General features: G+C 34.3%; 2 protein-coding genes across 2 annotated transcripts in view; both read right to left on the reverse strand.

The window, feature by feature from the left end:
• The window catches only part of LOC134842484 (calcium-binding protein 39-like), a 477,223-nt gene that overhangs the window by 427,985 nt on the left and 34,009 nt on the right, over positions 1-15,229 (reverse strand). The window lies entirely within an intron of this gene.
• The window catches only part of LOC134841785 (uncharacterized), a 48,157-nt gene that overhangs the window by 20,113 nt on the left and 12,815 nt on the right, over positions 1-15,229 (reverse strand). Inside the window, exon 5 of the mRNA XM_063857823.1 lies at positions 14,109-14,422. Coding sequence (XP_063713893.1) covers positions 14,109-14,422 — 314 coding nt within the window. The remainder of the gene's footprint in view (positions 1-14,108; positions 14,423-15,229) is intronic.

A 15,229-nucleotide genomic window follows, 5' to 3' on the forward strand; every position in this document is an offset into this window, starting at 1 on the left:
AGGAAAGACACGCACGATTATCCGAAACAATAGAACCAGTTGTTGACCACGCACCTTTGAGCAAACCACAATACGAACCAACATATAACATATACCCCACCTCTACAACAAGATCTTAACAGAATAAGACACATTAGCCAAAACCAAAATACACTTGAAAGAAATAGACAAATTATACATCCGAGACGAAACAGAAATTTTCAAACTCTCAGAGTTAATTTTAATTACCTCAATCACCAACACCAAATCCTTTAGACCTTTCTAGTAGCACACTACCAGATACTCCCCCAATTGCTTCACAACAAAGCACTTCAAATATTCCATCAGTCTACTTAGGTTCAAGTCCCACATCAGAACAAATTCGAGAAAACCCTTTTAATCCTCCAGTAACTACAGAACGTCTTCCATATTGGGTAACGCACACCTACACTCAAGGTGAACCAAATTTATTAAACGACCCATTTGACATTTCATCTGATACAACACTATCAACTTTACCAGAAACACTCTCCCTACCTTCAACACCTTCTCTAAGTCAAATATCACCAACACTTTTCCTCCAAAATTTTCCCACACTTCTTGATTCAAGATATCATGAACAATCATCTTATAGTATACCACTACGATTAGATTGGAATACATTCGTAGCACCTCCACCATTATATACTCAACATCAAGAAAGTAGCAGACTACACAACTGGGCACTAAATATATTACAATATAGACAAGATATCCACAAAGATATACAGGAACATAACATCCAAATACTTCAACAAAACAGTCTCACACTAAAATTCGAAACTACAGTAGGACTAAATAATATTTTTCAACACCCATTTCCATTAGCTCCTCCAAGTATAACAAGTTTAAAATATACTCTTACAGAATATTAATTTTTGATTTTTGGATCAAAACATCCAACAGTTTTATTTACGCATCACAAACCTATTATATTTCTTTTTACACAAAAATCAAATCCAAACCGTAGAGTTAACAGATTTCAAGTAATTTTAATTAATTTCTAAACTTACACATAGTATGGACAGCAGGAAAAACCTTGCACTACCTGATATTCTTAGTAGAAATACACCACCTGAACTCCTAACAAGAAAAACAACAGTTGAAACACCACAAAATATAAAATTCTCTCTTGCTAAAGATGAAACTTCACCACGATTGGAATGTAAATATGCAGTAAAAACTGACATCGATCAATCACAAATAAGCAATCTACAGCACTTTTCCTATATTTAGATTGTCAAAACAACCATTATGAAGTTGATTTACTATTACATCTACATTTAAGCCGATTCCATATTCACATTGGATCAAAAATAATACTCAAGAAAAACTAAATAAATAACAACCACATAAAAAGGACCCATTTCCTTTAATATAAAAGGAAATCTAATTGATACAATAAATTTATCAGGACCGTTACCAAATGGTTCAAAATACACGATTAATAAAGTTTTTAATCTTCATGACCCTCTTGACACAGTACCCCTATCAAAGATAGAAGTAGAAAACATTTTTCTACCAACAACAGAAAAAATACACTAGAATTATTACAAAAATGTCAAAACCTCGACCCAGTCATCAGACAACAAAAATAATGGTACATATATAAAACTAAACCAACCAAAGCTGATACCACATTCTTAGGAAACAAAACACTCCTTTGATATTTCAGAAAATTCAACAAAACCACTGTAAATGAAAACAAAGATAATATAGATTATCAAACACCTTATTCAAAGTACCTTGTCTACCCTTAAGTATGATGTTAATAGCGTTCAATACTTCACATACCCTACATACTAAGGGACATTCAGGATCAGAAAAGACATACTCTAACTTTATTCAAAATTTTTATTTCTCAAATGCACCAATTTGGGTTAAAGTATTATGCAATGATTGTGTTATATGCCAATTAAATAAACCCTACTCCAATCAAAAGCAAATTGCAGAAAAACAAGATTTTAAAGGACAAAGTCTATATTTTAATCATAGAATCTCATTTGACACAAAAGGACCAATTTCACCATCCTCAGAAGCAAACTCATATATAAAGGTCATAGTTGATGCATTTACGCACTATGTAGCACTCAACCCAGTACTCCATTGTAATGCTTATTATGCATATACAACACTTTACGAACACTGGATAGCTAAATTTGGACTACCCGAAAAACTAGTCACAGACAATGGCACTGAGTTTCTTAATAACGAAATTATCACATTATGCTACTTATATAATATTAAACATAAACCACGTACATCTCATGCACCTTGGACAAATGGTTTAGTCGAAGGTATGAACCGATCACTACAAGAATATCTCAGATGTATCATTAATGGAAATGATACACGATACACCGAATGGTCAACAGATGTAAAATCATTTCCTTATCCTATGATTCCCAAATTACAACAACACTAGGAATGTCACCATATGAAATGGTGTTTAACCAAAAACCACGAAAACCAAACGCCAATAAAAATGCACAAGGTTATTGTCAACCAAATAAAGATTCAATATGTTACAACTTACCACTACATATCCATGATGAAGACCACTTTCACCATCCACAAATTTTAAAATTAGCTTCTGGTACTCACACGGGTGGATTTTAAATAGAGATAAAAACACAATGAAATTTATTTAAAAAAAAACAAAAAAATTGTTACAAAGGCAAAACATAAATAACCAAATCAATTCACGCTTCACACCAGCAACAGATTTAAAAATTGGACCATTTGTTTTAATTCCAAATTTCACAACACAAAAAGGAATTCCCAACCAACAAAATTACAACCACTCCGAAAAGGACCGTATCAAATAATTGATAAACCCACTGATGTAACATACAAACTTATTGACTCAAGTAAAAAAGAAATTGTTCAGCATCGAAATAATAGGTACCCTATTATCCAAAAAAATACGCACTCCGTGAAATAACGCAATCATATTCCTCCACAGGTTTAAAAATTGTTCAAAACAATTCAGATATTGAACAAAATCAAAACACTGACAAACATATGAATTCAAAACCAACCCAACAAAAAGAATTAGTTCACCGAACATCTCCTAAACCAGAGACAAAACACCTCAAAAAGAACGAAAAAATAGGAAAATGACAGAAAAAATTCTACTACAGGATCAAAAATAGAACGAATTAGAACGACTTAGAACAACTTAGAAGTCAGCCACGAAAAAATTATAAAACATTCATTCCACAATCTAAAATAATGAAGAAAGTTGAATTTCGAAAAAAACTTTAATTTTAACTAACACTTTCACCTTCTTTTTAATCATTTTGAAAATACTCATTTTCACAATAACATGCTAAAAAGCACTTGAACAGATCTAGTTCAAAATCAGCCAATAGAAATCATTCCGAATCATCACTTTATTTATAACAACACGACTTTATTAACCGACAAATATTAACCTCCAACATAACTATAGCTATAACTTCGAGACCTCCAGGTCAAAAATAAGCAAACCGCTACAAGTTGACAACTTAACAAAACACAATCTCAATATTACAACCCTCCCCTATCAAATAGTACAAAGATCAACAATATTTTCCCAACCCAGACCTCAAAAACCCTCCAAGCAAAAATTACAAGTTAGCCTAAAGAACAAAAAGCACATTATCATTTAGCCTAAAGTACAAATTTATCTTAGATACCCCCAATCATTCCATAAATAAAAACAAAACCAAGAAGATCTCCCCGACACCATAAATAACCCCGTAACAATATTCGACAAAACCCAACACAATTGTCAAAAAATCAATAATTAATTCGACCACACTCGAATCTAGCCCCAAAAAAATAAAAAAGATTCGACAAAACGAATCATTTCTTAAATGCTTCTTTCTCCGACGGTCGACAAACTCAAACAACTATTTTCAATCTTTCTTATAAAACTTTCTACGTTTCTAAACAATTTCATAATATTTTTAGCCGATACTTTAGAACCCTTAATAATTTTTATAATAATTTTTTGCAACCTTTTTCTAGTTTTTTATTCTCTATTCGAAATATATATATATACCTTTCCAAAATCCTTGATAACCTCCTCAGGTATGATAATTCAATAACTATTTAAATGTTTCGAAACCTACTTAGTAGAACTGATGTTTTTCTACTATTCATAATTTTTCTCTCATTTTAAACGTCACTCATAATGTTTATATGCAAATGTTTAAAAAAGCAATCATCACATTCGCTTTAGCAACCATTCTTTTGTTTCTTTTTATTAAAGAACACTATAGTAAACATAAAATTTCTTCATAAAAAATCACTTCTGAAAATTTTTCCAAAATTGCTAATCAACAACCCCCACACCAGTCCCCGTCGACAACATACCAAGAAAATCCAACAACACCTACAAATACTAAAAATCCCCAATCATCCACACGCATTTCTTTCCAAGACAATTCATATACTTTTGAAGAAAGACACGCACGATTATCCGAAACATTAGAACCAGTTGTTCACCACGCACCTTTGAGCGAACCACAACACGAACAAACATATAACATATACCCACCTCTACAACAAGATCTTAACAGAGTAAGAAACTTTAGCCAAAACCAAAATACAGTTGAAAGAAATAGACAAATTTTACATCCGAGACTAAATGGAAATTTTCAAACTCCCAGAGTTAATTTAAATTACCTCAATCACCAACACCAAATCCTTTAGACCTTTCTAGTAGCACACCTTTCTAGTAGCACAAACCCTTTTAATCCCCCAGTAACTACTGAACGTCTTCCATGTTTGGTAACGCACACCTACACTCAAGGTGAACCAAATTTAGTAAACGACCTATATGTTGTTTTATCTGATACAACACTATCACCATTACCTGAAACACTCTACCTTCCTTCAACACCTTCTCAAAATCAAATATCACCAAGACTTTTTCCCCTAAATTTTCCTACACTTCTTGATTCAAGATATCAGGAACAATCATCAAATAATATACCACTACGATTAGATTGGAATACATTCGTAGCACCTCCACCATTATTTGGTCAACATCAAGAAAGTAGCAGACTACACAACTGGGCACTAAATAGATTACAATATAGACAAGATATCCACGAAGATATACAGGAACATAACATCCAAATACTTCAACAAAACAGTCTCACACTAAAATTCCAAATTACAAAAATACTAAATATTATTGTTCAACACCCATTTCCATTAGCTCCTCCACGTATAACAGGTCAATCTTTATCTCCCACATTTATAACAACAGAAATAAAAAATAAATACGATAGAAATACTAAAAAGACAATCGGATACATAACTTTTTATAACCCATATTCCGGATTATCATACACATGTATATTCTAAAGGTATTCACATTTCAACACCTTCTTTTACTTATCTTTTGCGAACCAAATCAAAATCCTTCTCCTCGCACAGGACCTCCGGATTTATTAGTAACACACTACGATTGTGAAGAAAACGAACAAAAAACACTACATAAATAGGCTATAAATCAATTAACACAATGAGAATCCGAACCACAAGCTATAGAAACCACTAATGTGATGGCTACGTTAAACTCAAAAGCCCGAGCGACATTACTAACAGGATACAAATTCACAGCCACATTTTCCGAAAAGAAAGTACATTGTTCACAAGTCTCAAATAGTAATAAAAACAGATTAGACCACGAATCTTTCTACCAAGGTAACATCGAAAGATTATTACACCCCAGCCCTGAAGATTGTAAAAACTAACTAAAAAGACTAAACCCTCACTCCAAATAAAGGCACAAACAGAAAACTTGTAAGTTTTCAAGTTTTTCCAGACTCAGCACATCAAGCCGAAATTGAAAAACACCAAGGTCATATACGACTAGATACAAAAGTTCCCTTTCATGAAGCACATGGAAGATTAACATACGATCTTCATGACAAAAATTGGATACCACACATTGGAATAAATAACCCCTCAAACTGCAAAGCAGATACAAAAAATAAAGGATACCAAGAAAAAATGTTTTTCGATTGGAAAATACAACTTGAAAAAGTACATTTTACACGCGACGTAAAAAATGACACAATACTTTTTCAAGGAATTAGACTCCCTTGCAAAAACGACCAAGGATACTGCGATCCTACAACACGCACACAAGCAACCAATGTTCGGTTTCCCGAATAAACCTGTACAATATTTCAAGTAGCAAAAATACACGCTAGAGTGATAAAATTTCACCAAAAATTTTTATTGAATCAATCCCAGTTGGAGATGTAAACTCTGATAAATTTAGAAATAATAATCATAAATATAAAATAATCCGCAATATAGAGAACAAATTAACACTCTTCCAAATATACCCAGAATTAGAACTTGCATGCAAATACAATAAACCACTTTACAAAACACAATATTCATAAATTCTTGTCGAATGCGAGAACGGTTTGGACGTGAGTTCAGGTTAATTAATTAAACACCAAATGGCTACATCTCACTCATATACTGATGAGAACTCATACGTTTCAGTAAAATTTCAAAAGAATGCAGGAAGAACCGGTGGAAATTAAAACCACAAGTTACAGAAAGTACACGTTTACAAGAACTATCACTCATGAACATCACATATTTTGACGCATTTCATTATGACATACACTTTGACATGAAATTGGATTACACGATAAGTGGAATTTTTCAAGGAACGTCTTTGACAGAATTTGAAACACTTCATCAATTATGCGAGCTTGAATGCTCGCAGATTTTACAATCACTTGCACTAGCAGTACTTAAAATCTCTTATGCAGGATATTTATTATCAGGAAACAGATCAAATTTTCTAGATTACGAAGGAAATATTTTATGGTTTTATACTTGCACCAAAAAAGTATCACAATTATATGTTTTTGAAGACAAAAGTTGTTATAAAAGAATCCCCATATTCTATAAAAAGTAAAGTACATTTTGTCGACACACTGTCAAGACGAACATATTTTTGGGATACTGCAGTCCCATGTGGATCAGAAAATAGCCACAATTTTGTACAATTAAACCCCGACGAAGACAAATACTATCTACTCACACCATATCCAACACTAATGCAACAATTAAAAAAATTTTCCCCTGAAAGTATAAGAGCTATTGCCCGCAACCCGAATATCGATTAACAATCGATCGGCATCTACTCTAAATCAGACATACAACACCACATTCGTAGACAACGATTTCAGGAACTACTTACAAAAATGGACACAATACAACGACAATCAATAGATCAGAATTTACGAAAACTGGCAGAAACAGCAGGATTCTCAGACATTTACGCACAAGATTACAGCAGATATTTTAAAGATATTAAAGATTAAATTTATTTAATTGGCAAAAAATATCGACCACAGGATATATCACCGATCAATGTTTTTAGTTTTGTAAATCTGAAAAACGAACTTTCTGCCTTTCTAGGATGGCCCTATTACATCTTAAAAAGATTGACTATATTATACGCAATGTTTAGTTTTATCAGATTTCTTTTCTCGCTATTGAAAGGAATCAATAATACATGCGCAATCATACACAAGTAAACAGACAAGCAAGCGTAGCACGTATATTTTTGCAGGATTTTTTGGAACTTTCTCTACATCAATAAACAAAATACTTTTAGATGCACAAATAAAAGAATCTAATACAAAAATGTAAACTACACCAAACACATATGACGAATCACAACACAATACAAACGCATCACCCACAGCACCACAATTATCAAGTCTACATCATAATCACCCATTATCACTAGTACCACGAAATTTTAGAAATTTAGCACTCACAAATATTACAAGCACAAGACCTAATAGTATACAAAGTCTAATTCACCATATAGTAACACAACAATCTCAAAGCAACGATACATATAAACAAAAAATCGAACAGCCCCATACCACAAACTTTCAATCTCAGAACAATCATTATTTTAGCTCACGATGAGCCGACAAGTTGGATCCCTTCACCGCGCAATTTCCCATCCAGTCAATCTCCAAAACCCAATTCCCATCATCCCACTTTTTGCTTTCCCGCCACCTGAATCACCCCACATTAACACATCATCCGGCATGGATTCGGATGCTAACTCAGACATCAGAGTTTTTCACACAATCTCCCAATTCGACAATTAAGATTTAGAAACCCCTGACGAATTCGCTACTTCAGAACCCAGCACGTCTACATTTTCTCAACCCTCGTTTCGACCCATCCAATCCCAAGCCAAAACTGAATCCTCCTCTACTTTCTCTCATATTTCCCAAGTGACACCAACATACTCCCCTTTTACGAATGAACGCTCAAACAACAATTCCCCAAATGACACACAGATATCATACGAACTAAACAACCTAATAACACTGCAAAAACAATTACAACACCCTCAAACCCTAACCATTCATCAATTATCATCAAAAATAACGTCATCAAACCAACCAACTCCCATATCTTCTTCAGATTACACCCCTTCTTTAGCCCAATTCTCAACATCAATCCAATCATCATCCAGTACTAACCGTGCATATAAAATTTTCAAAAGAAAATTCCCAATCACCCGTTTCCCTTCAAACCCGGAATAGCAAGAGACTACATAAACCATTCTGACCATACAAATACTACCAAATTTCTCCAATTATTTTTACCCTCCTTCTCTCAATATACATATACTCACTCCGACCCTAACACTGAATAACCTAACTATGTCGATGAGCATGTATTAATCCCCACACTCCGTTGGGCATCATTTTATCGCTTCCCAAACCCACTTTGTATACCACTCATTAAAGCACCGCAAGAAATAGAAAGAAAAGAAAATGACCTTTTCAGACTAACTACAGCACTAACATCTCGAATATTTACATACAGAGGATACAAAAAGTTTTTTTAAATGTTCACGGCACCCCGCGATAACGAATATTCCATCGAGCACTACAACCATAATATCATCCGACCTAACCAAGATCAATTCCTCGATGACGACAAGTTTGCTAGCCCTCAACTGACCGAAACGTTTTTCATCCGAACACCTAAATTTTCACACTCAGTTCAATAGATAAGAAACTTGATCACATCATTTCAGAAGCACTTCGTGATACTCAAGCTTATGAATCATTTTTAAAAAAATTTGAAACCTTCTCACTAACCTTCCACTTCCTCACGCCCATAGAACGAGATTTGCACTGCTGACATGACATCATGTTAAGAACTACACAGACACATACTTACACTTACTATAAGTTCATACAAAATCACTTTTACTTACATACATCATCACGACAACCCCATCATAGATATCAATTCAGTAACTCTAAGTACACATCACCAATTTTTCGTAACTTCACATATTGTATTAAAAATACTAATTTTCAAGGCGTCCTCCACAACTATGATCCCATCACCCAGATGTATATATTCTGTCCCCTAACCAAAACTTTCAATGTAGAAGAATCCCGACCACTAATTGTCCCGCACAAATACATACAACCTGTCGAATTTTCAATTTTAGAATTTATACACAATACTAAATATAATCACAAGCTTTTAAGCCTTATTCAGAACACACCTTACGAATTTTCCATTGGTATTGAAGAACTAAGGATCATTAAGGAACTCCAATTGCTTTGGCCACTACTTCAGACTAAAAACATCATTCGCATGTTAGCAAAGCTACTAACCACATCTGACGCAATCCACGATGTTTTCCCTCATGGATTCTTTCCCGATGATCAGGTAAATAAGAATTGATGTATTAAAAACTGAGAAATTCGAAATAAAACTAACCTTTCTTTATTAAATGTTTTTTCTTTTTCTTTAGTCCTCAGATCACGATCATCTACAAACAGAAAAACCAAATACAATTTAGAAAGTTTTATATAATTTATAAACTTCTAACAACAAACCGCAATGAATGATGCAGTAAATTTTCTTCCCCACAGTAGTAAATTAATATATAAATCCTTTTCCCCAATGAAGTAAATCTAAAAACAATGAAATTAATTTAATAATTTCAATCCCCACAAAGCAGTAAGTTTGAACAATTTCAATAGTAAATTTATACAAATGCAAGCAGAACTAACCTTTTGAAAGACGTTTCTGTCTAAAAATCACTTGCACACAAATTCTATTCATGCTCGCGCAGCTCGCCCAAGACGAATTGTTTAAAATAATGAATTTCACTAACAATAACCTTCACTAACAACATTCAAATAAGTATTAACAGGTTTCAAACTTTCTTTTAGCCCGGTTGGAAAGGAATTCTATAATAATCCAAACTAACCAACGCAGCTTACTAAGCACCATAAACCACAAACTAACAGCATTACTAAGAAAAGAAAACCCACGGTAAGCAAACCGGACTAAACCAGCTTAAAGAACTGATAATTTATTCTTTTGAAGACTATTGATAAATCTAAAAAAAGAAAGCATAAAACACCAAAAAGTCGAAAGACAAACCCAAACCAAACAATTTGATTTTTGAGAAAAAGACACAACTAAAACAACAAAAGGAAAAAAGTGGAAACAAACACAACACAAAAGGTTAACACAAAACAGGACCCTATAAAAAACCAGCATGAAATCATAACCTCACTCCTGGCCTAACCCACCAGAAGAGGACGTCCTGAGCATGCTTTATAGCCGGCATAACCCACCGTGCTAGGAACCATGCTTTGTGACCCACTCCTTATTTTTGACAATTTTTTACTCAAGAGTGAGTCCCTCTTTAAAAATAACAGAACTAAATTAAAAGCTTTTGTGATAAAACTAATAAAAAATCATAACTAAAAACAGAACAAACAAAAATTTATAATGTAAATAATATAATGCAGTATATAGATCAAACACAATCAAGAAGACGAGCATCAAGAAACTAAGACGACCCCATCACACTCAATCCACAGAATGGCTGAACACAACCGATATGCCGCCCACAGTCACAACTCAAAGGATTTGAAGTACGACTTGACATCGCAGCAAAGGACTTCAATGAATTGACCAATGACCACCTCGATGTTCAATACGTACAGATCCCAGTTACAAGGCATTCCCTCCAAACTCGAGCTTCACGCCATTCCCAAACAAGATCGAAACACAGTTCTCTCTCCGCCGAACAAGAACAAACGATCATAACAAACCATTTGGAAATCAGATTGATTTTGTTGGCGGCCACAATCATTGTTGAATGACAGAATGATATCCACAATTCCAGCTTCCTGGAGCTTCCTCCTCCAAGAACGGAATAAAAATGATGCTCGCGAAATACAAACGACCATCATCCATCCTCCATTACAGATAGAAGTCGAAGAACAAAAAACTCCGAATGGGTGGAACCCCGAATGGGTGGAACCAGATCCAAACTATAATTTATTATTGGTTATAATTTAGATATTTTATCCCTATAAAATATTAAAGACTAACCAATCACACTCCATCAAACTAACAACCCACTTATTTGTAAGTGCTGACATTACTTGTAATTTCAGCACCAGAGCGATTTGAATTTAACTTACAACTTAGTTGCTTTCTCCAAGAGACCGACTCGTAACAAAACCAGTATACTCTAGATCTATTGAGACTAAGATATATAAGAGTAAGATTAAGATCGGTATTAGACTAAGAAGTTGCACGAATCTATCCGGCCGAAAATAAGATAGCTTTTGAAATAAATTTTAGATAATGTGCGAAGTATAACAAAAAGCGATCCAGCTATTGAATTTGAAGCTACCACCCATTGTATTATATCACCGGAAAACCTCAGGAGCACACAAACCTATTTAGTGCATTGCACTCACTAATTTTACTGATATGGATAGTTGGGCTGTGAGTAGCATATAACTTCCGATTTGGTTTTGACTTTCAAAGATAGTTTTCATTGCTAATTTTCATAGCTATTTCAGCCGCAGATAATTCTGATGGGACTCAAATTTATCAAAATCCGTATCCTTGAAACATGATATCCTTGATATCACAACGCCTAACAGGACTGCTTGCATCATGGCTGAGCCTACGAATGTTCAACTGTCTTTTATGACCGATGGAGTAGTGTTCACAATGAACATTTTTAAAAACTTTTGAGAGTTTTTTTTTGAAAATCAACCGCCTTGTAAACTACAAAAATCTTCTGTAACGTACAAAATAATACATTTCGCATATAGCATATTGCATATATTAGACGTGTTAAATGCATCAAAACAGCATGCCTCAGTTTCTAAGACGGTATTCTAAGACGAATTTGGAATCTTTTCTAAAACGGATTAAATCTCCGCTTAAGCATTAAAAGAAAGAAATAAATCATGCGTTAAATGTTTTGCATTGGGAAAATGTAAACCACAATAATTTGAAATAATTTTGTTCCGACTTTCGATACGAAAGTAACGGAACATTTGTGCTCGGGGTGGGTTTTTTTTTTCTTAAGATAAATTTCGACTTTTTAACTAGCCATTTTTGACAGAATTTTTTAAATTCATTCGAAAGGTATTGTTGTTCTGAGCTTAAATTGGAAAATATAGTTCACATGTGACATTTTTTCGTGAAGTTATGAGGGTTTAAAAGATTCCATTTTGGCCAATTTGGGACATTAACGCGCGATATAATTCGCGATATAAACGCGTAAGCGGAGATTTAATTTGTCTTAGAAATTGTTCCAAATTAGTTGAAAGAAGCTTATTTGCCAAAGCTGATTTGTTACAAGGAGCCAAATTTATTCTCGTAGTTTATATGGCGTGTGGGGGATAATTTCATTAAAAAATTCAAACTTTTTTTTATACATGTAATTTGTTTCTGTTACTTCTGCTCCATAAACCTTAAAAGGCAGTCGGAACATTCAGGGCTTCGCCCTGATACGAGCAGTCTTGTCTTTTTTAAAACTCAAGGAAATAATACCCTTTCGAATTAGAAAATACTCCATCAAAATTGTTAGTGAAAAAGTCGAAGTTTTTTGGAAAAAAATCACATCAAACACAAAAATTTTATCACTTTCTTCGGAAGTCGGAACAACAAACCTGCTTGTATCAGAGAAAATTCAGAACGACCGGATTGCTTTGTGAGGTCTATGCTGAAGTAGACAAAATGGTGAAACCTTGTTGAGTTTTTTGAAAACTATACCTCCCACACGCCATGTAAATTTTTACTGATTTATTTTGCACTCACGCCTTGACTATCCCGCCTTGACTATCCCGAAGTGACAAGTTTTAAACAACCAGAACATTGCAAAAAAATCACATGAGACACGATTTTTTCATAAGTTTGGTTCCAAAAAAAACAATACCTACGGATGATTTTTAATAAATCCGTTTAAAGTTGCTACTGAAAAAATCAAAACTTTTCAGGAGAAAAAGCAAGTCTACTCGTTTTTCAAGGCGATAACATGGATGTCCGGACTGCATTTTAAGGCCAATTGAAATGTTTTTTTGAAGTAATTTGTTTTATCGAAGTAATTGTTTTTTCGAAATAATTGAAAAAAAAAATTTTTTTTTCTAATTTTTCCGTCAACATAACCCCCACTTGTTCTTACTGATTAGAATAACAAACGAATATATTAAGCGTCTCATAGCCTAAAAATAAGGACAATTGACTAGCGTCACTTCATTTTGGAACGCATTAAACCGCCGCTATAGGAACGCAAAGTATTGCAAGTTAATTATACCGAATTGGCCAAATAATTAGCAATTTTCAAACCCCCATAACTTAATGAAAAATGATCACAGGTGGGTTTTTACATTTGAGCTCTCGATTAAAAATATGTTTTCCAGCCTTAAAAAGTTCCCACCAAAACTGTTTCGTTAGAAGTTCGAAAATTAACTGAATAACCAAAGCATCCCTTTCCATTAACTAAAGCATCCCAAAGCATCCTTTACTAAATAACCAAAGCATCCCTTACTGAATAACCAAATTTCATTTTCTTTGAAAGCTTAAACAAAACAAAATACATGGCTGATGAGTTTTTGGGATTAATTTTGGACAAGTTGATGTTTTGTTGTTGTTCTCCCAAGCCGAACTAAGTTTTAATCGTACAATTTTATTGAATGTATGCTGATTAGATTGTGGTTTGAAATTAAAATGATTATTACTTGTGGAAATGTAATAATGATTGTTTAAATCATACGTGATTAGCCATCCAGACTTCGTTCCGAGAGACGAAAAGCCAATTGTCAAGCTTGTTGTATGAATGAATACTGCTCCAACTTGAGCTGGAGTGTCTGGTTTTGTGATTGCAGCCACATTGTATGGCTCTCCTGACCTTCGTGAGAAGCCGGGGTAGTGAACATAGCCTCTGACAGAGAAAAGAACCAGAGTTCCGGGAACTAGCGAGGAGACATCATAGGAATCTTTCGAGGGTTCATTGCTCTCACAATCTGAAGGGTGGCAGGCTCCAGAGTCAGATCTGAACGAATCAAATTCACTTCTGTTCAATCGACTGCAGCCTAGTTTATTAACAGTTCATACGTCATAACAGAACATCAATGAAACTTTGAGTTCGGCGTCACAGACGGGCGCATTTAGTGATGGGCGGATGCGCTTCTTCGAGAATTCGACACAAGTCTCTGTTGGTACTACTTTCGATTGACCTACAGGTGCTTTTTCCCGCCAATATGAATGAAGAAGACTTGACACCGTTTTTGATCTTAACAGAGTCTTGATATGTCTAAAAAAGATCGACAAGATTTCTGGCCCTTCAATCAGGGGCGGATCTAGGATTTTCTCGAGGGGGGGAGGGGGGGGGGGTTGGATTTTCAAAAAAAATCTCGAAAATTTTGTCGACCTTTTATTGATTTTCCGAGCTCTCTCAAATCACTAAAAAGACCTTGTTTTGGTCAAATTTTCCGTGCCGCAGAGAAAGTTTGTGAAAAACACAGGCCAAAAAGGCGTTTTTAGGCACTTTTTGGAAAACTTTGAACAAAAAATTGCGTTCCTCCCTCAAAATTGGTATATATTAGACAATTTTTAGTTTCCGTCGCCAAATATGGATATCTCACAATAGTGGTCAAAATCTTCTAAATCTTCTAGTGGTCAAAATTTTCTAAAAAGTGCATTAAGAAAAGCCTTTTTTAGCCTATCTTTTGAAAAATTCGTCTGCGGCTCAGAAAGTTTGGTCGAAATATATTTTTAAGTGTGTAAGCAGTTCAGAGAGCTCAGAAAATCAACTTGGTCGACCTAAACTAAGGTCCACAAGACGTTCAATTTTTTTGAA

This window comes from Symsagittifera roscoffensis, chromosome 3 (genome assembly GCF_963678635.1).
Source record: "Symsagittifera roscoffensis chromosome 3, txSymRosc1.1, whole genome shotgun sequence".
NCBI classification, from domain to species: Eukaryota; Metazoa; Xenacoelomorpha; order Acoela; family Convolutidae; genus Symsagittifera; species Symsagittifera roscoffensis.